Source organism: Amphiura filiformis, chromosome 4 (genome assembly GCF_039555335.1).
Source record: "Amphiura filiformis chromosome 4, Afil_fr2py, whole genome shotgun sequence".
In the NCBI taxonomy this organism is placed as follows: Eukaryota; Metazoa; Echinodermata; class Ophiuroidea; order Amphilepidida; family Amphiuridae; genus Amphiura; species Amphiura filiformis.
In genome coordinates this window covers 39,031,377-39,058,937 of record NC_092631.1, presented here as the reverse complement: position 1 = coordinate 39,058,937, position 27,561 = coordinate 39,031,377, and the positions used below count along the sequence as shown (strand labels likewise).

General features: G+C 37.4%; 1 protein-coding gene across 1 annotated transcript; it reads left to right on the top strand.

Moving 5' to 3' along the window:
- The first annotated feature begins 95 nt into the window (after window positions 1–95).
- On the top strand, window positions 96–27,561 carry LOC140150871 (uncharacterized). Its single transcript, XM_072173018.1, has 2 exons — window positions 96–1,141; window positions 23,388–27,561. Exon 1 carries the CDS (start codon window positions 423–425, stop codon window positions 1,092–1,094), a length of 672 nt encoding a protein of 223 aa, XP_072029119.1. The 5' UTR covers window positions 96–422; the 3' UTR covers window positions 1,095–1,141; window positions 23,388–27,561.

Below are 27,561 nucleotides of genomic sequence, written 5' to 3'. Positions count from 1 at the left end.
CCAGCAGATCGCTTTACAAGCAAAAGGTGCAGGCATCAAGCACACCGCAAATGCATGTCATAGGATTGGGGTTTACTACGATAGCCACGCCTCCACATATGACCACCAATCTCCGGAGAAAAGTTTCACTTTTATCACCGTGTGTTTTGCTCATAATATCCTGCAGTGAGTGTGGAAGTATCTTACTGTGACTTACGCCATATATACTGTGTTGCTGACTTCAAATTAACCTGTGCTATTATTCTTAGCTCATTTATTTCAAAAACACTAGAGCGAGCAGGTGTGGTGGACTTGAGCTAGTGGTGCTGTGCATTTTGGATATAATTCTATTCTTTGAGCGATTGTTTTGAGCACTTAGACATCATTTTGGAAAGTGAGTGGTACACTTGCATTTTATTGAAAGAGGCAGAAGAAGCTGTAGTATGGTCTTTGGTGGTTTGAAGATGGAACACGAGGATTCAGGCGTAGGCAGTGAATTAAGCCCGTCTGGAAGCCATTATTGCGATATGGGACTCAAATCAGATTCAGACCATGATCTGTTGGACTCGGACCCACTGAAACAAGCGCAGAGGTTTGCGCGTAAACGCCGCTACACTGGTAACAGTCGGGATGATGATACAGAATCAAGCGGTAGTGCTGGTAGTCCGTTGTCACAAGGAGGACATCATCATACAGGCGTGCAGTCAGCTACAAAAAGGCGAAAACAACATCAACATCAACATCAACATCAACAACAACAACTTCAACCATGTCAACAGGATCAGGAGCAGCAACCTATACAGTCTTATGAAGAACTTCAAAATCAACGTGTAATGGCTAATGTGCGTGAAAGACAAAGAACCCAGTCTTTAAATGAAGCTTTTTCTAATCTACGTAAAATAATCCCAACACTTCCTTCGGACAAATTGAGCAAAATCCAGACTTTGAAACTAGCTTCAAGATACATTGACTTTCTTTACCAAGTGTTAAGAAGCGACGAGGCTGACCAAAAAATGGCCAACAGTTGCAGTTATATGGCACACGAAAGACTGAGCTATGCATTTTCAGTTTGGAGAATGGAAGGGGCTTGGAGCAGCATGGCAGCTCAGCGGTAGAAGAAACAGTGCACTTATTATATGCTTATTTTGTGACAAATTAACTGGTAAGTTGTGGTGTGTTACGTAATCTTGAAAACAAAGAAGCAAATGTTTATTTGTTGTTTGGTACATCATGTATGCAATGGTATAACTGTATTAGTCAGATCATGGAAGTATAGAGACTTCCATGTTCAGATTCAATACAAACATTGTAGTAAATGCATATAAACCTCTCAACGTGCTTTCCAAGAAAAGAATGTTCCTTGGCCAAGGTATCTTTCTTTAACTTTCATGAATTTGTTAATGTTAGTACTTTTGCATGTTGGAGAGGTAAGGTAACCCAAAATACTACCTTTAGCCTCCCCAAAATCTAAAGCATTTACTTCATGACTTGGTGGGTACATACGACGTATATAATGCTGAACGTATGTTTACTTTGAACATAAAAACCGTAAAGCAGTATAGAAGCATAACAAAGTTTCCCTTGTATACTGTCATATTTTCATCACGAATTGTCTACGACATTTTGATCTTTGTGCATTTTATGCGTGCTTTGAAGTTTTCTACCAAGAAGCCAAGAAATACAAGCATTTTGACAAAGTATCAGGTAGGCGGTCGTTGAGTTATTCTCCCAAATCCGTGCAAGTGCCCCGGTGAAAAGGCCAGGCGCTTTGGGACTACCGCAAGATTCGAATCACAAGATACCGATTCAGAGCGACGAAATCATGCTTTATGTAGTCGTACAAAAAGCGCACGCATTTTCCTATGGTGTGTCATTTTACTCGCTATAGATGTCACCCAGAAAGATTGCCTGCATTGACCCAATGAATTAACAGATCATATGATCTCGACGCAATCTGTCGCTATAATTAACAGAAACAAGTACTCTCATTTAGTGTTATCATTTCTTTATAAATGGGAAGTTGTTTGTCACATAAAGCTTGCACTGATTACTTCACCATCAAAATCAACACATTTTGACATACATGCTGTACAGTTGTGAATCAGTGCATGCTTGATAATCCATCATTTTTCATAATGGTAGGCTATCTGATTCTCAGTTCCACATCATAATTTCAAAATATTGGTAATTAAGAAATATCCCATTGACGTTTCTTATGGATATTTCTTTTTGGAATCTTTTTTTAATGAACGACGCATCCATGTCTTTTGGGGTCGGAACATGAAGTATTAATACCCGTAAATTATTTTTTGCCAGCTTATTAAAATAATAATATAGGTCAATCGGTTTGGTTAAAAGTGCTATAAAACATTAAACAAATGTTTTGTTTTGTTTTTTCATCAACCTAGGCTACATGAATACTTATTACAGTGTAAAAAGATTCAACCTTTTAGCACACCAAGGCTATGTATTTTGTTTCTCCACGGGAATTTTAGCTTGAGGGAATTTCTACCCACAGCGTACGTGTATTGCCCCGTTGTAATAATATTAAGTGTTACTGTAGGCTCTTTTTGGAGACTTCACTCATTACCAAATTCCCACGTTTTTATCAATGACAATAAGTATTGAAGGCAAATAATTTTCTTCATTTTTCTGTCAGATATGATCAATTGTGATGCAGACATTCGGCATTAAAAAGTTTTTGTTTTGAGGGATATGTGTGCAATCCAAGTGAACTTGATTGTGCAAACAGACAACTTAATATTATTTTGAATCGACATTTTACGTTATAAAATATACGAATCATCTACATAATCTTTGTATTTACAAAATGTCATGGAAGAATCCAGACAAAAGTTTTACCCAATCAGGCAATAGTATCTATCGTCTTGAGCACTTCGTATTCAACCATTGAGAATCTGTGGTCTAATGAATAAAAAAGTACTGTCGAAGTTAGGGTGGTACTACACCTTTGATAAATTTGTGAATATTTTTGCATTTTTATAACACACTGGTAACAAAGTTATGTATATGGGCAAGGAATCCAGTTACTACACTGGAATTCCAGTGACTCAAGACAAGCGGTACGTTATTTATGATAAGAAAAGATGTACCGCTAGAATGTACACCCCTCATTTCTTAACATATTAAAAATGAACCACTTGTCTTGAATCACTGAAGATTTCAGTAAAGTAATTGGATTCCTTGCCCCTATAATATACTTTGTTACCAGTGTGTAGAGAAAAATGCAAAATTAGTCACAAAACTTTTTAGGGGGTATAGTACCACCTCAACTTCGACAGTTTTTGCTACTTGACGTTGTTGAACCAAGTTGAACTTCAATAGTGAACAAATCTACAGTATACTGTTGTCTGATTGGGTAAAAACTTTTATCTTGGCGCTTCCATGATATGTATACTTTATATCAAATTACGTGGACGATTCCTTCAATGAAATCTAAAACGATTTAACATTGATAGACCAGATGAGATGGGACAAGAGAAGATGGTACTAAAATTAGATCATACAATTTAGTTTACTATAGTAGAACATTGCTTGGGTTCGTAGACTGTATAGTGACGAAGACGAATGGGTCATTCTAATGGTTGATGGAAGATATATGCTTCGGGGGATGACTTGGTATAGCATTCATAGGGATGAAATAAATGATCTCTGTAAGCTAACACCGAAATCTTACTACGGCCTCTTTTTTTTTTCGCTGTGTTACTCAGTTTGCCGACAGATTATGTCAATCAGCGCTGTTGGGTTCTTTTATTCAAGAAAAAGAAGTTGTTAAAACTTTTTCAAAAGATGTTCTTCGTAGGTAATTTTTTTTTTCTGAATTCAATAACAATGATGAATTGATGATGATGATTTCGATGAAGATGATGTCGATGTTGAAGACGATTCGCCAGCGAAGTATAAATATGTAATCCGATTATCATTATGTTTACTGGATTACGCTTTTGAGTTCGGCACCATGGTCGAAATGATCGCAACACAAAGTCTATGACATGTACTACCAATTCCAAAAGGTGCATGATCCAGTTACCATGGTTACGAGGGAGTTATGTAACCACTTCGCTGGCGAATTATGATAATGACGATGAGGAGGAGGAGGATGCTTGGAAGAGGAGGACACGATGTGAATAAGAACTTAAAATAAAGAAATTTAATTTTCATGTCTACAGCTTCCTACAACGGTTATTCTGATTTAAAGGTAATCGCAATTGTAATCTTGTTAATTCATCGGTATGTCATTGCCTACATCATTACATTTCCTCATCAGTTCAAGCATTTGGAATGTTTCATAATTGGAAATTCTTGCCTTTGGGACAACTTTGCAAGTATTAATATAAATGTATTGTAACAATATACGGCGCGAGTGATAACTGCGTAATAATACACTTCCCTATGCAACCCCTTTGAAGAAAAAAATTAAGCTATACATCTACGTGATTGAACCATCTGACCTATCCAGTCCAAAGGTGGCAATTCTGAAATAAAGTTATTATCACCAACAACTTGTCCAGTTAGAAAGCGTGCTAATGCTGAAATCCGTACATTCCTAGCACACATTGCTGTAAAGCTATAGCTTTTATGATGCAAATTTTCTTATGAAACGTCTTGTTATTTTGCCACTACTTTTGCCTGTATCTCAATGTCACAGTCGCCGACTTTAGCCTGGTTTGATGAAGACAAGAATCTAGGCTAATGACCTAGGACGTGATCTATAAGATGTCTATTGCCATAGGCTAGGTCATTAACAACCTAACCCCAAGTTTATACAGGGGGTACACTCACGCAACACCTTTTGGCTTGAAGATGTTTGACGCTGAGGTTCAAGTCTTTTATACCAAGCATTTTGCCCTCAAGAAAAGGATGCTACCGCTGGTAAATGGTATATCAAACTATGCCGAAACGTGCACGCGTGTCTCATTTACCTTTTGAGGTTGTTGAATTCTGAAGTTTTTTACCTATTCCGTTACTTGTAGGGCTTTCCCACAAATAGTGGTATGTCGCGTCTGAAAGCTTGAGGATCTTTGACATTGAAAGTTATAGTATCATTTTATATATAGTTCAGTCTAATTCCGGTTTTATAATTCGGCTAGAATACTCGATTCAGCCTAACAGCAGTTCACAGCTTCCCCAACAATTATACCAACATAACTTCTATGGGCAAGAAGAGAAATTTGATCTTCAATTATTAGACCAAATTATGGAGGAGAATCGTAAAATCAGATCATTGACGATCTATGGTATTGAATTAACACCTTGATTAGCCTTCCTTAAAATGCTGATTATGTCCTCTGGTGTTAGGTCTACATTCCTTAGAGAAACAGGATGATGTGATCACATGTTTGTACTGGATTCTCTTCAGGTATACAATACAGCACAAAATCGTGTTTTTTGACGTTCTATATCATAGCATATGCATACACGGAATGGCTGCATCCAATATGTGTATTGTAGTATTATTTGTGTCATGGGATGCCGGTTATTCTGTCCTCTGGAGTATACAGCATCCTAAGCTCACGAGAGTGTGGACAGTTTCAGTTTAATACTCTCCCTATAAAACATTGGGAGGTACAACGTTATTATCTGTTTATTCGGAGGTTGGATTGGCGGTGAGTGAAGACTGCCAAATCTGAAATTAAAAGTTCAAATCACAGAATCAATTTGTGCATAGACTGATCTGTGGTTCAAATAGAGTGACCACCAAAACAGTAGGGTTGAAAAGCGTGTCACAGAGTGTATTGACGCAATGTTAAAGAAGGGATATAACATTAGAGAATGAATTTGGAGAAAACCTTCTGATAATTACAAACACTCGCTGAGCGCAAGACCTTCCCTCTAAGCTTTTAATCCGATAAGCTGATTATCTATTTGTTTTCATGAATTGGAAGACATTCTTTGATGTATTACTGAGCTCAATCATCTGATATTACTGGAGCGTGAGCCACCCAGGCTGGTGGCTCGGCATAGTAAATTAGTATTTTATTAACAGAAGGTTTTGTCCAAATTCATTTCCTTATGGCCCATTCCATGTCAACTCCAGGGATGTGCACCGCAGCACCTCTTCAATTTTTTTCTTTTTCTGTGTGGTGGTAGATATTGATGAGAAAGTAAAATTCCGAAAATTTGAGCTTCATACTCCATAGCGTTTTCCCGTGGCATCAATTTGAAATTTAGAGGGTCAGCGTAAAAATGTGTCGCAAACGCGAAGACAACGTTTGGAGGTCCATAAATGTATAAGAGGAACCATTTACAACTTTGAAAAGTATGTATTCTGGGAGAATGCAAACTTATTTGTGTAGAATTCAAATCTGGCATCAGAAAACTTGTAACTCCTTTAATTTAAAAGATAAAGAGCCCTCAAAATCAACTTCGTCCACAGGTTTTGGGGGTCAAAACTCCAACAGGCCAAATAATTCTTCTGTCCATTTGCTTGCTAGGCAGAGCCCTTTGGTAGGACATTACTCTAATAGGCTCAATATTGAGCCTATTAGAATACTTTTAGCTGAGATAAAAAAAATGCAAAACCCCAATTGTACAACAACCCCCCCAATGTCAGACATTTACCATCAACTTCAGGTATGTTGAAGATATGTTTGACTGAAAACATCAATGGTTTGCATTCTCCAGACATTTTGATTTTGCCATGTATAATGACCACTCATCAACTTCAAAAGGATGTCAAAAAATTTTTTTTACTTTGGAGTTTTGACCCCCAAAGTTGGTCCCGGATGGACGAAGTTGCATTTTGAGGGCCCTATATCTTTTAAAGTAAAGGAGTTGCAAGTTTTCTGATGCCAGATTTGAATTCTACACAAATAAGTACCCCAGGATACATACTTTTCAAAGTTGTAAATGGTTCCCTTTATACATTCATGGACATCCAAACATCGTCTTTCGCGTTGCGACACATTTTTTACGCTGACCCCTCTAAATTTCAAATTGATGCCACGGGAAAACGAAATGGAGTATGAAGCTCAAATTTTCGGGATTTTACTTTTTCATCAATATCTACCACCACACAGAAAAAGAAAAAAATTGAAGAGGTGATGCGGTGCACATCCCTGGAGTTGACATGGAATGGGCCTTATGAAATTGTCAAGAAATGAAAAATTCTGATTTCTGAATCACTGATCTGGTCACCGAATACTTGCAAATTGTACAACATATAATCCAGGTCTAGAGACTATAAATGAGGATTATATAGCCTATGCCTAAAACCAGTTGATTTAGACACCAGTAAAAGCTCTACCACTTCACTGGCTTTACACCTCTGCATCTCTGTACTCTCTATTAACAATCTTTATTGGGATCTTGGTGGGATTGAACTTGACCTAAACTTGAACTATTTCCAAAGTTTGCTTTCGACTTTGAGTACATTCAGTACAAACGGTTTGATTTGTACTAGTACATGTATCTACTTTTCGAGCTGAAAATACTCTTATGATGTGGGATAAGGCATTTTCAATTGGGCACTATTAAAATGATACACAAGGAGGGTATAACGTGAAATATATCTTAAAATGGAGACCGGTGTTCCATGTTGCACACTTGCTTACTCTGGGAAAAAAAGTACAACATAGCATAATATTAATATCCACAGCGTGAGATGGCTATGTAATTACCCGATTATTTACAAATTAAGCTTTACCTTTCATTTTTCGTATCGCTTTTGAAATTAACAAATGATAACTGGCAGATCATAACGCTTAGCGTCGCCAGTTTTGGGGCGAACATGCCACGATGTCCAGACGCCGAGACGGTGGGCATGAACTAGGCCAAATGACCGGGATATATTAATGAGTGAGAAAAATGTATTGGAACTTAAGATGGGAAATCTCGGTGTTTTAGCCTTAACATTACCCGCTGACTTTCTTCATAGAAGGGTGTTTTGTAGACATTGCATTTTGGTCCAGCTAGTGATCTTTCCAAAAGATCTTTAAAATAAAAATTCCCTTTAAAAGGGAAGGCCAGCGTCAATGCAGAAGAGGTCTTGTAAATAGTTTGGGTCACCGTGAAAGGCATTTTTAGGATCACGCTTACATCCATGTTACATGACAGTTCACCAAACCATCAATGGTGAGAACATGCACACTGAAACAGCAAAACACATTAACTCCTATAACTCCTGTCAACTCTTTAATTCATTACTCCAAATTGTTCTGTATTTTTGTCTTTACTGCTTTTTACCCATGCTTATTATAAAAATCAAGAAATACACTGCAGTTGTTAGTTAATTCGCTATGTTAACTCAACTTACATGCACATTTTATTTTAAAATAATTTTATATTATTTCGCAATGTATAGTTTACTATAAAGTAGATAGTGGCAAGCACATGATAAAGGACTGATCATTCACTACAATCTTCACTTTTAAACTGTATTTTTGAATGTGTTGATTGTTAGTCCGAAACTCCTGCAAAGCTATGGACATGGCATCTTACCTACTCCATTCTGTAGTCTGCATTGTGTGTTTTCTCAGTCTTCAATCATTTTGTTGAATGTAATTTTATGAATCAAATAAAAAGATAGAAATTGGCCTCACTTTAGTTATGTGTCATTTTACAGTATTTATCATTTATAAAGTAAGACAATAATTTTTTTTTTTTTTTTTTGCATGTCAAAATATGGGATATATTGTTCAATATTATAGCTAGCCCTAAAAACTTTATTTTCAATCGGATTTTTCCCGTTGAAAAGACAAAACTGATGTTAAAGATAGCAATAATATCATCAATAACATTTTGAGTCAATTTTATCCATAAAACGATACAGGATTGGATAGATAATTACTTTGACTTCAATGTGGTCCATATAATGAAGATTTTGATTCCACAACATTATTAGATATGTTATCAACATATCAATTATGCACTCACAGGCAACCAAACATCAGTAGTCCACTGATATGACCTCGTGATCATTCCCCGCTTTGACCATGTCATTTTTTTGATATGCTGATTGCTGAACAAGTTTATGTTTATATGTGTAGGCCTAACCTATGATAACTTTTTAAGTCATAATTAATTCAAACATAACTTTGGCAATACTCAATCGTTTTCGTTCGTTGAAACGGCAAAACATACTTTCTTTTCCTTGCAAATCGAATTAGCAGACATCAAAAACATTTCCACCACGAGAAGTAAAAAAAATTCATACCAATAGAAGAAGGCTATAATCTTAGCTAATCTTTAGTGTACACAAACCCCATCTCAGAATTAGGTACCAGCGCCCTATGCGCTGGCGAAAAACACCATTTTTTCGAAGATCTGTGCTTGGTCGACGACTTTGATCATTTTGCCAGTGCTTTCTCGTGTTATCATGATGATAATGTCGCGTCGTTATTGATCTCTTGTGCTTATCTGAAAGGATTGCTATGATTGCTATTTATGTTTATGGACCAGCTTGGCCGGGAAATCCAAAAATAATTATTTATAAAAAACAATAATTTTATTACTTTTTCTTAAAAACGGACGAAACTAAATATTGAAAAGTCCCTTTTTTTATTAATATTATAGAACACTCTGTAAGCATTTATCTTGGCTGATCATAACTGATATATTAGTCTCGTAAAGCAGTCATGCAAGTCAATATGAATATCAACTATTAAATAATTGCTAATAATATCACTCCTAAATTCGTTTGTATACGTACACTTGTGTACATGTACATATAGCTTGTTAATAGTATTTTGATGATTGATTGAATTATACCTTTTCATACGTTGACCTGAGTGTGACCTATATCGGAGCTTGTGAAATACTCACTTTCAGCGAATTGCGAAGAAAGTGCATTGAATCATACATGTAGATTCTTTGATTGAATCATTTTTATTAGATCATGAACAAAAATAATTTATGCTCTTATTTTGATATGTTACCACTACTCATTCAAGCAACATTGCGCATGTTTCTCCGGGGATGTTTCTAAAAGAATGAAGTAACAAATAAACAAATCCAACGAAACAAACGAACGAGGAGAAGAAACGCGTCTAGTGTCCTAGATTTCGACCATTCTTGAGCGAAACATCGGACTGGAAACAAGGGTGTCTATCTTTCAGGTTTCATGTTGTAGTTTCTTTCAGGTTTCTTGTTGTTGTTTCATATTCCTGAAATATCATAATTTGAAAGATGAATTGACCATGTTCACTGTAACACATGTACTAGTAGTAGTACACTCGATCATTGTAGATGTTTTGGTAGGAATCGGAAACGAATGTTGGCTTATTGTCAAGGTAGAGTAAACAATGTCATGGAGTTTTTCATCTTTGCAAAACCAGCAGGCCATTATTTATATCAGCTGATTTATCATGATTATGGCGATTTTGGTTGGATCGAAATTGCTACTTTGAACTACAGTATAAGTAGTAGTACGAGTCTTCAATTTTGTAATTAAGAATTTACATGTTGTAGGGAATCCTAAAGCGTTTGATCTAAATGATCTTCAAGTCCATTGAAATGCAACTAAAACCTAAACATTGAGGAATAATCCCCACGAACACTCCCTTTTATTTATTCAATATAGCAAGTCAGTGGAATAAAGTAGCCTCTATACTATGCACCAGAGACCGGGTTTTGTCATCATCCTCAGTAAGCAAGCTGATGGGAAAAATACAAATCTAAACCAAATTTGTATGAAAGAAAAAATAATTCAACAACTTAACATATCAATTTTAACATTCAGGTCGGATCACCGTAGGTCAAGACGTGCTTTGTCGTACATCTCGCAAATGTCTCGTAGGACTTTGGGCACTATAGCTGCAGCTGCATAAAAAGCGGTTGTTTTAAGAATGAATATCTTGAAATGCATTTGTTGTAAGGTATTATACAAGGCCTTTGATCTGAATGATTGGGAGTTTGGGACCCATGTTCAGTTCTTGATGTTACTCATGCCTCTTCAATAATAGTTATCTTTGTGTGAACTAAGTGGGGAGAACGTTTCATTTGGAAGAAGCAAACTTGTTTAAAATAAACATCACATCAATACATACGCTGAGCACACCAATGTGGCATTTACTCCGCACGATTTACTCGTGTGATAATTTCTTTCCATGTTCATTTACCTGTGTAGGAACCAGGTTAGTTGCTATCTGGTTTCTCATGAGAACTGATGGGTACCGAATATTTTGATGTACGGCAGGTGGCAAGTGAAGTACCATGAACATGAATACCGAATGAGTTCTATAAACATGACAAAAAAAGGTGGGTGCCAACTATGGTGCCAACAATGCAACGGTCCCAACCATACTACAATCCTCTGCTACTATACGTCAAAAAGAAACTCGTCAGTTATAGTCATCCTTGCTGTTCAACAACCTAATAATTTTGGATTATTCTGAAATATATATTTTGTTAATGGACTCTGCTTTCTCATTTGACACCCTGTTCGTGAAAATCAACAAGAATTGACCAAGATATGCGCCTCCAAACCGTCAAACCCCAAAATCAAAAGTTGCAATTTCAACGACTCTCAATGGGAACGCATCGTTGTATTGCACGGGCCAAATCAATAAAGCACACAATAACAAGCACAATTGAATAGTTAAAATTCAGTGTTGTAGTCGAGTCCTCGTCATCCGAGTCCGAGTCCGAGTCCGAGTCCTTGGTGTCCGAGTCCAAGTCCGAGTCCGAGTCCTTGCCAATTTCTGATGTCCGAGTCCGAGTCCGAGTCCGAGTCCTCAATGTTCGAGTCCGAGTCCGAGTCCGAGTCCTTATGTATCAAATTCAAGCCCTGGGGTTTTGACCAATACTTTATCAACGTAGGCCTATATTTAACCAGAATTTTAGTTCTATTTTATTTTCTTGTAAATACATAATTTGTTAGTCCCACCTTGCATGCCTAATATGAAAATTGCAAGAGATACTTTTTAAGGGATTTTGGCGGCCATTTTGAAAAACGCCCTCTAGCGAGAGTTCCCCACATAGTTTGATGGGTCAGACCCCTCTCATTTTATTCAGCGTCCTCAAATCTATAAAAAAAACACCTTCAAAACTTCTTGTACTCAAACCGAGAACGGTATTTCCATTCTGGACCCTACTATATCCCTCTCGGCCTGTCAAAATCGCTCCCCCCCCACTCCTGGCCTGCCAAAAAAAAAAATTTGCACCCCCTTTGCACATGCTATTTTTGGGATCCCAATTTACAAACCTTGGATATATGTTGCGAGCGCAGCGAGCAGGCAAATTTGCATAATATGTAAGCGTTTCCGTACTGTTTTCTAAGCAATTTTAGAGCGTTTTATTTGAAAGGTACCCCACGTGTCAAAATTGCTTGTTCCCCCCTCTCGGCTTGCCAAAAATTGCTTCCACCCTCCCTTTCGATCGGCCAAAAAATCTTGCCCCTAATTATACCTTCCCCCGATGCTCATAACAGAGTATAATCACAGACTCCCCCCACCCGAACTTATTAGGCTTGTGTTTTAAAGAGGCAAAAGATGCAATATGACAATCGAAATATGATGTCACTACCAAACTTCAGGTGCCAAACGAAAGGGTGTTGGATCTGGCTGTAGGCTTATGCAGTATTATTCCGGGTGGGGGGATTACTCACATGTAAAGGTGGTACGGGTAGGCTATGTGCGGTGGTCAAGGGTCCCTTTTTCATGCTCTCTGGCAGTTCATTGAGACCCACATTTGTATCATACTCCACGTCACTGATCCTTACACTCTGATAATTGTAGCTCAAATTTGGAAACATTTTGAATTTGTTAGCTTTAAAGCCTATAATATGGCCCAATTTTAGTTCACAGACCTCCACAAAAATGTTGAAATTTCAGTTCATCAAGCCCCTATTTTGCCCACAAATTATTATTCATGTATATTCTAGACTTGAACCTAACCAAGCAGTCATGCTGTTATGTCCGATTGGACTTTCCGTAGATTGGACTTTCCGTTCAAAACAAACGATTATGATTGAAATCCATTTAGGCCTAACTAATTAAAGATATAACTGAAAGCAATCTTGCTTTTTGGTTGTACTTTTATTTATAAACTGAATTTATTTGCATGTAAAATTACTTAAATTAATCATGTGATGTGATCATTGATCAAGCATAAGAAGAAGTTTACAATGAACGAAAATAAAAGACCTAAAAAGACCCTATTTTGCCGGACTCGAGGAGGACTCGAAGCCGAGTCCCCGAGTCCTTGGGGTCCGAGTCCGAGTCCGAGTCCAAGTCCTTAGCTTCCGAGTCCAAGTCCGAGTCCGAGTCCTTGAAAAAAGGACTCGAGTCCGGACTCGAGTCCGAGTCCGAGTCCCGAGTCCTCCAACACTGTTAAAAATTGCAACTTTTGATTTTGGGGTTGGAGGGTTTGGATGCGCATATCTTGGTCAAATCTTGCTCGATATACAGGAACAGGGTGTCAAATGAGAAAGCTAAGTCCAATTAACAAAATCTATATTTCAGAATATTAATCCAAAATTATCAGGTTGTTGAAGAGCAAGGATGACTATTATTAAAACCAAAGAATACTTTGATTATCAATACTGACTATACATGTAGTTTCTTTTTGTGGCTGGTGTATTTCTGTGCATCCACCTGCCCACTGATTGCCAGAGGTGACAGGCAATGGACAGAGATAACCAACCCCTGAGGAAAGTCATCATCAACTATCTGGACTCAAAAGATTAACCGTGTATCTGGCCCGGTGTTGCTGTAGGATTAGGAATGGAATTCCTTCTGTAAAACTAGGCATTACCAAAATGATCATCAGTGGTCTGGTTGCTGTGTTTCACTTTCAATTATAATGATTCTTGATCTTATTCGTAGTCAAATTTGATTGATTGACTCAAATGTGGAGAGATAATTATCATAGGCCTATAGCAAAATAAACAATTGAAGAACATGGAAAAGAAATGTGTAGGAGGGGGAGGATGGATCAGGTTTTCGGTAAACATTACAAAGTTTTCGATCTGACCTAGAGGTCAACAAGAGAATGATGAAGTGGTGACAAGTGGGGATATATTATGGAAAAACGTGGTATGATCTGATGACTGTGCTTGAAACCTTTTGATGAGGGTATTCATTTTATAGGGAAAGGGTCTCCGGATTTATGATCTTAGCCATCACAGCCTATGGTAGAATAGATGGTGGATCCCCAAAAATACCAAATGAAATTATCACATGCACATCCCTGCTCAATATTGTCATCATGGTTCTGGTAGGTAGAAGCAGAAGGCAGAGAAGCAGCGAGCTGATAGGCCATAATTTATTGGACCACATTTTGAAATACGGTTTGAAATGGAGGAATGTGACCGTAAAATGAACGATAAAATAGCGGTAATTGACATCGTTAAGTTGTTATTAACTGGTTACTGATTGACTTGGCGGTACCTGACAAAGGGTGACGACATAAGGAATCATTGGGTTGGTTGTAAGGTAGCCTAGTTACATGGCAGCTCATGGTATGGTAACGAGGAGAAGACAGAAATATTATATCAAGTTTTTCTAAACATGAACCAGGATATGCATGCCTGAAAATGGTCTGAGCATCTGAAACCGAACAAAATACGGTATTGGGCATGGTTTAAAACCACGTACCGAAATGGCCATCATACAATGCGTCGTTTCAAATGTTTCTTTTTGTTTTTAAAAATTGACAGGCCCTGCAGACATTGGAAGATGACGAGCCTGCAAAAAGTATGAAAAAAACCCTATAGTGACTTGGCGTTTTCGTTTTATGTATGAATGGAATACGATTGGAAAACATAATGTTGTGGTATAATACTAGTATTCAAAATCCCTGGTATATTCGATGTGTGGCTGCCAGAAAATTCAAATATGTCCTTGAATGGAACGAATCGAATATTGAAATGGTACATGTATACACTCATGTACATGTATATGAACACTTCTGTCAGAGCACAGGATCTGTGACCATGGTCAGCGTTGATTAGAAAATAATGATACCTTTATCCCAATATTGCCCATAGGTACTGAGGGGCGTTTTAAAGAATTTGTGGCGAGCTATTTAATAAACTTTTGTGAACCACCAGTGCAGTGTACACCCATATTACCACCCACAGCTTAGATGTCACCAAAATGTAATGTCATAAAATAGGGTGACAATTATTCATTTCATCATTCAACTAAGCAGTAAATTATTGAGTGATATGTACCTTCCAGCGTTGGGTCCATATACTGGGTGGGGTGTGTCTGTGGTGTGTGTGTGCATGTCAAAGGCGAAAATGCACTGACATGACAGTTTATCATAATTGATACATTTTAATTAATCAACACTCGATTCCATGACTATAAATTACCAGTATGGGACATTAAGTTTCTTCTCAATCAAAACAGAAGCAGTCGCAATAAAACTTGAATGATGGACAGGATCAGGAAGCGTTCGGAGTTGGGATTCAAGGTCATTCAGTTAGTGGAAACATGGTGGAAACACCTTGGAGCGTTAGGTCCATACTGGGTGATGTGTGTGTGCACGTCAACGGCGAAAATGCACTGACATGACAGTGTATCATAATTGATACATTTTAATTAATCAACACTCAATTCCATGACTATAAATTATCAGTACGGGACATTCGATAATTTCTTCACAATCAAAACAGAAGAAGTAGTCGCAATGAAACTTGAATGATAGACAGGACCCGGAAGCATTCGGAGTGGGGATTCAAGGTCATTCAGTCAGGGTGATGTGTGTGTGCATGTCAAAGGCGAAAATGCACTGACATGACAGTTTATCATAATTGATACATTTTAATTAATCAACACTCAATTCCATGACTATTAATTATCAGTATGGGTCATTCGATAATTTTCTTCACAATAAAAACAGAAGAAGTAGTCGCAATGAAACTTGAATGATAGACAGGCCCCGGAAGCATTCGGAGTGGGGATTCAAGGCCATTCTGTCAGGGTGGAAACAATAGCCATGGGTTTTTGACACTTTTTCGGGCGGGCTCATCAATAGTACTTATCATTCAACTTTGGGACTTTTCAAGTGGAGGAAATTTATTTAATAGAAACGGAAAGCTTGCACGAAAATTTTCATGGAAAGAACATTTATTTGAATCTCAGCATCTGTTAGCATCGATCCACAGATTTTGGTACGAGCTGCATGCAACCATAGACCATGGTCTATGATGCAACCCGTACTTGATCCTTGAAGCTTATTTTGTGTTTTTACAGTTTGTAATGTATAGTTAAATGTAAATTATTTAAATCATTACTTAAGCAGGGATTGAGAGGGAAAGAACATGAAAATGTTTGGGTACGTCATTAAATAATCACGAATGAATGCAAGCATTGTACACTAGGGTTTAACATTACTATAGCTTGGCCGGCTGTTGACGCTCGTCCGGACTCTTTCTACATGTTGTACCGCGATTGAAACGGCTTTTCCGCATGCTACTTGAATATAATCCAATATACAGTATAGTCATAATTCATTAGAATCATATTCAATGGCAAAATATGTTACAACTATCTTATACAAGTTCAAGTTCTAGGTTATTTAAATGTTCAACCACCGACTTTGGATCAACACCACACAGTTATGAAATATTTTGTCATGTTCCTTTGAAAAATAAATCTGAGATATAGCGGCTTTCAGACATAATCGAGACAATCGCGAGGCGTTCAGTCACTGTACGTGTACAGATAATGTCTTGGCAATAGTGTCTTCCAAATGGACATGTCTTCAACAATACTAGTAAATTAAACTTGTCTGGGCTGCAGCTATAGGATATGCACAATCGAAACACGAGTCAAGTCATGTCTAACCCCAGGGTCTACTGAGACACAAATTTAAAGACGTGTCTGAAAACCGGCTTCAAAAAGACACGTCTTATATTTTAGACGTGTCTTGTATATAGACATGTCTTGTATCTTAAATTTGGAGATGTCTGACCTGACCATTCTTATAGAAATGCTCGACCAGCTAGCTGCAGGTGTGACTTTGTGTGACTGGGGAATCATCACATTAACAGGCTTAACATGTGTTCACAAGACATGTCTTAGATTCTGTTTCAGACAACGCATGCTTCGACTATAATCACAAACGATCATTTACAGAGTAGATGCTACAATCCAGGAAAAAAAGGTTGGCACACTTTACCTGACTTTTGGTATATCTCTTCCCCCCACCCCCGCTCCCCAATCCAATGTTGGACCAAGCCATGTTGTCAACAGGTCCGTGAGACCCTCCAACATTGAAATATGGGGGAGTGGGGAAGGGTGAGATATAGGGGGGATAGGAGTCTGTATTTCATTTATATTGCATGCATGTTTCACTCGCCTCTCCGATTTTGAAAGGGCACGCATTTCCATTGTTTAGTGCAAGTGTGCCAACTATTTTTTTCCTGGATTGTAGATGCTCAGTGCAGTGCTAGGTACTCCAGATAAACTGACATGGTTCTTGGTTCTTAGACACAATGTTTACAGTCTGAGTAGGTCCCCGACACGTATAGTATAGAATATTGCCGCTCAAAATAGTCCATGACAGATCATGTTTGGTATATCTTCCTATGCTCAATAGTACATATGTTGTGTGTACATTTATACATACATCTTGTTAAATAGGCAATATATCGGATAATGATGACACACTTAAACACCTTAACAGGTTTTACGCGGGAAATTTGGATGAAATCGTTTGTTCCGATCACAGCAGACGGCAATTTCCCACTGTCTGTAACGTACTTGTAGCTTGGATCACAGAGCTAAGCAGCACGTAGTGTTGAGGTTAGGGAAACAAGGAAAGACAATGATTCCAATAATTATCTGTAGAATCTTAAGGGATCAAAGTAGGCGGTTCATTCTTTTCAATAGTGATTATGGGATCTCTATAGCTAGTTAGGAGAAAATATGAACAACAAACCGCTTCATGCATACACACTTGTCGAAGAGATGAATTTGTTATCATGGGTTTTATCGGGGTTTTCCGGTAATTTTCGTGAGGTGCTTGTTTTACAATCGATATAGTTGTTCTAAGATGCAGACCTATTTAGGAAGGTGTTCTCGAGGGAATTGAAGTTCTAGATGAAGGTGCTAATACCGTCCAATCCTGTTATTATATTCTTAATATATTTTTGTTGGCACCCACAATCGTGATTTACTGTGCCTGGTACCTTACTGTGCAGGCTTTCTTCAGTGTACTCACTTCTGAGGTGATGGTCATAACGTCATATATTGACGAAAGTAGCCTAAATAGTTGAAAATGCCGAGAATGTAGACCTAAATCCAATTGCATAGCCCTTACCATGCTCACATCTTCTTAGTAAGAAGATAAATGTTCATGGTTCTCAGGTTCTGCATTAAACAAACCCCCCATTTCAAGTGATACCTGTCGTGTTTAATACTAACTTACCACTGAGGAGAGTAGGCATAATTGTGGCCGAAAATATTATTACTATGACATGAATAACTCAAGAATAACTCATGAATAACTCAAGAACCCAACGTAGCTCTGCCAACGTAGGTACCGAACATGCAGTACTGCATGTCATGTATTTTGACTCACAAGCTTTGAACCCCAAACCTCTTTGTCGTTGGTCTGTCACTCTTTCATGTCACTGGTATCAGGCATTTATAGTAAAGAAATGGATTTATGCAGCACAGACAAGCTCTCTGTCCCGGCAGCGCAGACATCATACAATGTGTTCAAAATTGTTCTTTAATTATGGCCATGATTGTCAGCGATTTTTATTTGAATGGGCTATGTTACTCGGATTTGTCCCGGGGATTTGTCACTGTTTCAGTTTTCTTGAACTCCTTCGTGTAAAATGTCCGCGATGTTGTCATCCTGCATAACCAGAGGTCACTTTGAGGTCAATCCTCAAGGGGCATTCGGTGAGGTCATTGTTTATTTGCACTTGAAACAACCACAACAAAATGTTAGCTTGACTGTAAACATAGAAGCAATGAATGAGTAATTTGATGGTCACTGTTGATATTAGTGGTGACTGTAACTGTCAATGTTAACGATGAAGTAAAGAGAGCAGAATTTGGAAGCTTGAACGGGTGGTAAGAATCATGCGTAATAAGACATTTTATGAGTATTTTTGTTGCAATTGTTATCACTGCTTATGGTCCTGATGTAGCCTGACCCAACTATTATCAATCGCAGAGGATTATACTAGTAGCTAGACTCTCATTTAATTTAGAGTTCTGACGTAACATGATGCAACACTCCGATCATCTCTAGAAATAACTAGTTTAACTCATCCCTTAATCCTAGTTAAATCCTCAACCCAGCTGGCATTCAAAATGACTGTAAAGTCCATCTGAATTCAAATCATGGTTTAACAAAAATAACTATATCATATTCCCGCCTTCTAAACACAAAAACATGAATGGGACCGACATTTTATTGGTCGCATCAATTCCAATGTTATGACCACGTGCGTAGCGATTGTTATCTATGCCGAAGTATTCACCTTTTGCCAGCATAGCGGAGTATGAATCTCTCCGTGACCCAGTGCCATCATCAAAGCTTCCTCAAATCTCATGATGATGATTTAGCCGTCTGTCTCTCTCAATGATATAATCATCTAACTTCATGCTTCATACATGGTCTCAAATTAGGCTTAATTTGTCTTCTGCTGAAGCGCTCATGCTGAAATAGGAAGCTACTACGGGGATAACATGTCATTACTTACATTGAACTCTGACCCCATGTATGAAATACCGGCTTTATAAAGATTTAAAATGTTTGTTTATATACTTCAAACAAAAATTATTGATGAGAGTCAGGTGTGGAGGCATGGATTTCAGGTTTGTATATATTCTGAGGCCTTGTGATCTCTGAATGAAAGATGTCGGATTATTTGAGCAGACATTGAAAACAGAATGAGGCTTGGGATCATGGTGAAGACCTTTTAAACCTCGCGAATTGATGCCTGATGACCTGAGGCTGACACCTTAGGTTTTCTTGTCAAATCACTGGGTTTAGAGAAGTCGTGTACAAATATGGCTTTTTGAGCTTGAAGTCTTTAAAAACGTTGAATAGGTCGTTAAATAATAGCTCATATCTCTTGTCCCGTATTAAAATGAAGAGATAGCGGTTGTCCTAAATCATAGAAGAGACCCCATATTGTGGACAGAACTAGTTGCGCGAACGGAATTTCGTGATTTTGACTACGCCGAAATGTTTCTTTCCTACAATGTCCTATAAACATGATAAAGCTCCCATTGCTCCTCCCTTCATGAATTAATAATGTTGCAATACGGACCTTAATAGCCTCATCCCTAATGGCCTAGTTCAATATACTCAATTCAACAGTCATAGGAAAAGATTGGACCTCAAGTTATGGAGTAAGACAAAGAGTTCTTCTACCTGACACATCCAAATGTCATTGTTTGTGTGTTGGAGCATACTGGGGTGTAAGGAACTGTGTCCTATAGACATGATAGAGATTGTCATGTTTGAGATCCTACTGTTGGGTTTAAATTTTGGGAAATCTTGTATGCGAAATACAACAGTTTGTACAACAAGTCAAGTTTCAGATTCAAGGGAGCTCGAAGAATGGGGACTAATTTACATTATCCTATTGAAAGTACCCGAACACCTTTGAGTGTAGCTGAGTGTCCAAATGACTGTTGCTGAGTATTTTAATAAAAATACTCATTAACAAGAGGTTAATGTAGATCACTACGTCAAATCTACATGGCAGTTAATGTTAACTGCTTTTCGGTAATAATGTTATCCTCGGTATTTCCTTAAATGTCATGAATGGGAAACCCGAAAGCCATTCTTACTCGAGGAAGGCTTTGTATTTAAGGGGGTACTACACCCTTGCCCAATTTTGTGCCTATTTTTGCATTTTTCTCAAAAATTATAGCGCATTGGTGACAAGTAAGATATGTATAGGGGCAAGGACTACAACTACTGCACTGGAAATTTTATTTCGGCACAGACAACAGTTGTGGAGTTACAGTAAAAAATGAGGGAAAACCAATATTTGATCAATAAATCAATAACTACTTGCCTTGAGTTGCTGAATTTTCAGTGCAGTAGTTGTAGTCCTTGCCCCTATAATATACATATCTTACTTGTCACGAATGCGCTATAATTTTTGAGAAAAATGCAAAAATAGGCACAAAATTGGCCAGGGGTGTAGTACCCCCTTAAGCTAGTTAAATACCGACAACAAGCAGTGTTGTACATACAAGTTCAAAATTATTTATTGAAGTTCATTTGTGGTGACAATCGTTGCATGAAATAGACGTAACCTGTTTTTACTAATAAGCCTTTTCTTTAAATTGGGTAAGTCACGGTCCATATATGCCTCGGTCCATATGAAGATCTACAAAAGCTTGTTATACTAGTAGAATGCATGGTATGGTAAGATTTATTTGGTTGCAAGAACCCCAAACCTATTCCTATTCATTGTATGTTCGGTTGCAACTATATCTGCAGTCCTGTGTCGATGTCAAACTCAACATGCTCTCTCTGTTCAAACCATAGAGCAATCAGGGTACATGCTTTCCGCAAACCAAGATGAACACAATATCAGGTAGAACGCTATTGTCAAAGGTAGAATCATTACAAGGTTTCAAGGTCATTACTAATATCTGGAAAATTAGTCTTGTTCCCGCGTTGGGAGTTCTTCTATAGCAGATGCTTTTGTAGGTAAATCATGGTATATTTGTTTAGCGAATGAAGGCAGCTGTTCCCAGAAATTAGATAGTTATTATAGACCGCCATTCTCGTGCAATTATCCATGTTTTATTTGAAATTATATTATCGCATAAATGCCCGGCACGCGGCACAAAGGACCTGTTCTTTGAACACTTGTTGAGCATGTTATCACAGATCCTTGATTAAAGTATGTCGTTGAAGAGATGACTTGAGATCATTTCAAGAAATATGTTCATGTATCATTAATTGCATGTAACATTTCGTTTGACAAAGTATACTGTAGACAGAGTTGTGAAACCTAAAATCAGGTAATTGATCAACCAACACTAGGATCCACTATATGCTCAACTATCAGGCCACAGTTCTTTATCCCTAATATATTTGTACATTCATTGAATGACATTTGCAAATTTGGGTACAAAACCTCATACTCTGCAACTTGAGGTCAAATTCAACACTATGATTGTCAATTGAGGTGATTATACTATGCCATTGGGATGAGGTCATTGTGGTCCATAGTGCAAGAATCATATGACCGGGATTGAGAGAGCATGAAATTAGAAAACGAATGTTTCGCTATATGAGGATTTATCTCTAAAATATTATACCTATGCGAAAACGGAAAAACAACCATGACAACGTTCGTGTTCATGTGAGAGAACATGCATTAGAGAATGAATTTAGAGAAAACCTTCTGATAATTACAAACACTCGCTGAGCAGCAAGACCTTCCCTCTAAAGCTTTTAATCCGATAAGCTGATAAACTATTTGTTTTCATGAATTGGAAGACATTCTTTGATGTATTACTGAGCTCAATCGTCTGAAATTACTGGAGCGTGAACCACCCAGGCTGGAGGCTCAGCATAGTATTTTATTAAAAGAAGGTTTTCTCCAAATTCGTTTCCTAATGCATATGACCGGGATTGAGAGAGCATGAAATTAGAAAACGAATGTTTCGCTATTTGAGGATTTATCTCTAAAATATTATACCTATGCGAAAACGGAAAAACAACCATGACAACGTTCGTGTTCATGTGAGAGAACATATGACATGACATCATACACATGTTCTCTTCCACATATAAATGATATATCATGTTCTTTGCAATGACCGGAGGAGATGAAAATTGAAAAACGAGAACTCGGCCTTTAAATAACGTTATGATATAGACTAGAAATGCTAATATATAAAGGTCAGAAGGTCAGAAACTTGAGATTTACGAGCATTGAGATTTGAACGCTGACGATTGATTTAGCAATATTATGTCGTTTGTCGGTCAGCTCTGAACTATGCTCATTGGGACTTTATTTTATTGCTCATATCGTCGCTCTCACGTGGCTCGTAAATATTTCAAAGGCTGATGATTTTGAGTGAATTTGTACATGGTAAATACTTTGGTATAAGGTTACGAAACGAGAAGGAATGTCATCGCGGGGGTGTTCCTGTTTTGAGGGGATTCCCTAAAGTCACGAACGCAACGCCTATGACACATTTGACCTTTGACATGTCATGTTGTGAAATTAAAACTTCCGTTTGAAATTAATATTTTGCAAAACATAGACCGTAGATTTATAGACTAAACTGTATTATATTTTTTATAGTATCTCGTTTGCAAGATACATGTATAAACCCTCCGTATTATGAGTGTAGATTAAGAGTGTCATCGCTTACTTATTTAACATCATAGACGTGATTAATCCTTTGTCAATTATGTCGTTAAATGTTGAGCAGACGATTGTAAAATCACATCAAATTAACCCGCCAATTTGTTCTCTTTTGCTTATATTTTCACAGGTCATTACAAAGATTACGGACTCAGCGCATTGGAGAACTTGCCTTCGTTAAAAACTGAATATTTAAGGCGAATGAACATAACTTATCTCAGAAGTATGAAGATGTGGAATCGAACCTGAACATGGCGAAGACAATGGCGCGAAGATAAAAAGAAGCATACAGCTTATCCGGACCAATGTTGTCTGCAACGCATTATGAATAATATAGTATGACGGTGACCACAGATCCTGGAATGACTGACTATCGGATTTTGATTTATTTCTCCTTTTAAAAACGACGTTTGCGATTTGCCAAAGAATCCAGATTTACTTCACACTCTGACTAATTGTCAATTGCTAATGATGGTTTCAATAAGCCCAATCGCCGCCATTGTAACTTCCGGTTATTTTGGGACACTTTGACCTCTGACATATCGGGAAAATTGCTGTAATTATTATTAATTAATTTATTATTGTCATAATGTTATCATTAAATATATATTTAAATAATCAAGTCATTCAATAATAATGTTTTTTGGGTTTGTTTTCCATTTTAGCGTATATTTTGTACGCACAAAAACCATTTTCTCTGAATAGGTCAGAGGGCAGAGTGTCCCAAAACTGCACAAACTGTCCCACAGTGCATTGCAAACTTCCAAAGCCGATTGGGCTTATTGTAAATTGCTAATGATGGTTTCAATTTCTAAAACAAAATACTAGCATGCTTTTTTTGCTGTGTACATTATTTTTCCCGCCAAAGAGGATTCAAACGTTTGTTGTCTGCATATTAACGAAAATTTGTTGATTGTAATTCATGAGTAAACAACAATGGAATTTGGAAACCTTTTTGTTTTGACAATGTATGGCTCTGTGATTGATATTGTTTGTTGAACGCAGACGTAAGCATGGTAAGGAGATGGAGGATTATACGTTATTGAATTTGCTGACGTAACAAAAGAATTATTTAAAGCAATCTCAATAATACCTAACAAAGGATGAAATTATTAATCGGTATCACTGTAATGGTGTAAAAACATTAAGGTTGTTCAATATCAGATCATGTATATGCATTAATACGGAGTAGGTTCTCCAGTCCAATGAACTCCAGAAAACTATACATTGTTTGTCCCAAAAGGCAATGGCCAATAATTATGACCAAAAATGTCTTGATTTATCCACAAATATCTTGATCAACAAAGACAATAAGAGGCCGTTGCAAAAATAATCTGTTTTTAAAATGGGCATTTATAAACATTTGTGATGAGTAAATCATATAGTGAAGTAATGTAAGGGCATTGTCAAGTATAGTTCTTGCAAATACCTTCGGATCTTACAGCCTTATTCATATTAGCTTCCCATGTCAAACATTCGAAAATCATACACTGTTAAAAACGATGGGTTATTTTGACCTTTCTGCTTATACCCAACGTTGGACTATTACTGCGAACAAGTTAATAAACTGCTGTGTAAAATAAAAATTCCTTTTAAAAAAGGAATGGGCGTCCAATGGAAAAATCAGGATAATTAACAGTGTACTTACTCTTACAGTTTTGCCATACACACTGAGGATATAGATCGGCGTTGGTATAAGCGAACTATACTTGGACACGAAAGTATCAATTTAATTGGTTGAAACTTGGAGGAACAAACTTAATAAGTAGCTTTTGCTAGTTTTTACTATCTTCTATTAAATTTAGGGTTTTTGCTTGCCAGTCCTTTGTTTCCTTGGTAGCCTTTATAAAATTTATATTTTCTTTAATTGCAACATTGTATAGTAAACAGAATGAGTGGTATTTGAAAAAAAAAGTGAGAATCATGCAATAATCGTCGCGATATCAGTGGAAGACTGCCGTGGAAGAGGTACCCAAAATAATGTAAACTAAAATAGTGCTAAAATGTAGGCTATTATACTTAAGCTGTGTATCAGAAACTTCATACTTCTTGTTTGAAAGGTGTGGTGTTAACCAGTGGATTATCCAGCCCTGGGTTGGACGATAAATGTAAAACCTTTGTATAAACTATAATCATGATAGTTCGGAGCACATGATTATACCTCTTCCACAACAGTCTTGTCAGATGTTAATTGATGTACAGGAGTTTGTCTGTATTACAAGTTGTCCTTCGAGGGCACTTCCAAAAATTTGTCAACACGGATACATTACTGACCTAGTTTGCGTACCATAATCTAATATAAAATAATTAAATTGTCAGTGCTTTATTGGGCTTATATTTTGGTCGTATTACCTACCACAAGTTACTAGTTCATCTAGATGACGAGTAACAGAGTGAACATTGACTGGAAGCTTATTAGGCGTCTTTCAGCGGTACTTTGTTGTAGACGAATTGCTTGTTATTGGTCAGACATACGTAAGACATGCTGTCAGCAGCAATTGCTTATCCTGGAGGTTGTCATACTTAAACTTAAGCAAGTAGTTGAGTACGTATACAACAGAGCTGCTTGTGTTTTATCATAGATTTAATATAGAAGGAACACGATCAACTCTCAGTGCACAGTTCTTTAACCCCAATTCACTCATACATGCAAAGAATGACCTTTGAATGTGTTGGGTACAAAAACTCGTACTCCACAACTTGAGGTCATCGTTTTGGCTATGCTTGTTGAATAGGGGTTATTCAACTTCGCCATCGGAGAGGAGATAATGTAGCTCATATGAGCTCATATGGGTGCTTATATATTGGAAGGAAACTTGTTAAGACAGTGGATGGCTTTGCACATGTCAATAGTCATGAAAGTCATACTAATATCCAATATGTTCAAAGAGAAAGAGGTTTATCTATGTAAGATCGGGCTTATCATCTGCCAAATTGGTGTTGATGATTTTACATAACTTGATTATGTAATTTGCTCAGCATTAATAATGTATGTTATTTATTTGATAATGTACGTGGAAGTCACTTTCTACATCAGATGGTATGAAAGAGTAGGCATTGTATTGTAGTAAATGAAATTAAGAGTAAATCGGTTTTGTTAGCGTCAGTTCCATGTGAGCACCACGGCACGAAGAAAGTATCATTCGAGATGTGCATAAATGCTCTTGCGTAAGAAAAACAACTTTTGTTCTCCAGTCTAGTTTAGATATTCCCCTCCAAAGTTATGGAGATACAAGAGGGATGGTTACTCTATTTGCGAATTCTGTAGTTGAGAACCACTTGAGAGTATAAGATTTAATCAACTGTGTATAGACGAATCAAATTTCACGCATTCCTACACCTCAATGGCAGCCATAGCTGGGTCCCCGTCGGCTCAATATCACCAAAAATGTGAAATGATGCGGCCTTGGAGGGTATTTTAAACTGCATTATATTACCCGTGTTACACGTAGACAAAAGAATGGTGACAGTTTACAACACAAAAGAATCTAACATCGATTTCTAAGCGGCTTTAATCCACCCAATTGGGCAGTCACAACACCAGTTTGGTGTTGCGGGGACCCAATAATGGCCGACCAAATCCTGACGTGACCATGACTTTGCTCGTTGGATTCGTCTATAATCGTATCTCTCGCTACGATCCATGCGAGGCAAACAAGTGCCGTGGTGGCGACATGTTGATACGTATTATTGTTTTTATGTACTATGTTCTAGGAAGCTTTTTCGACCAGAATGCTTTTGACCAAAATGACACTATTTTCCAGTCTTTCTGTTTTCTGTGTAGTGTCTTCAAACCATATGTTTATTCGTTATTTAATATTAAAAATGTTTGATTTTGTTCAAATGATTGGATGGGCAAATGACACCTTGATTCAAAATACGTGCAGAGCTATGCGATTTTGGCATGCACATAAGATTGCCCACTCAATTTTTGACACGTGAGTCACATTTTTATGATAAATTATTTCCATACAACAAAAACCAGAAGTTATTTCAGCTAATGTCTTTCTGCATTACGTTTAATACTCTAATATTATGGACATAATACTTTTATCTATACTGTAGAAGTGCATCTACAAGCATCATACCTCCAAATGAGGATTTTTGATGAGACGAAAAGCAGGCACACGCCACTCGACGAAATCACTATAGTTTAGTCTTACAATAATACATGTTTGTACAGCTGTCTGTATCAGTAATATATCGAGGATTGAGAACCAGAAAGCCTTAGTTACTAAATAAGCTCTTTGTGGGGGTGTCTGCCTTTCGTTTCTTTCGTCAAAAAACACCTCGTTTGGAGATAG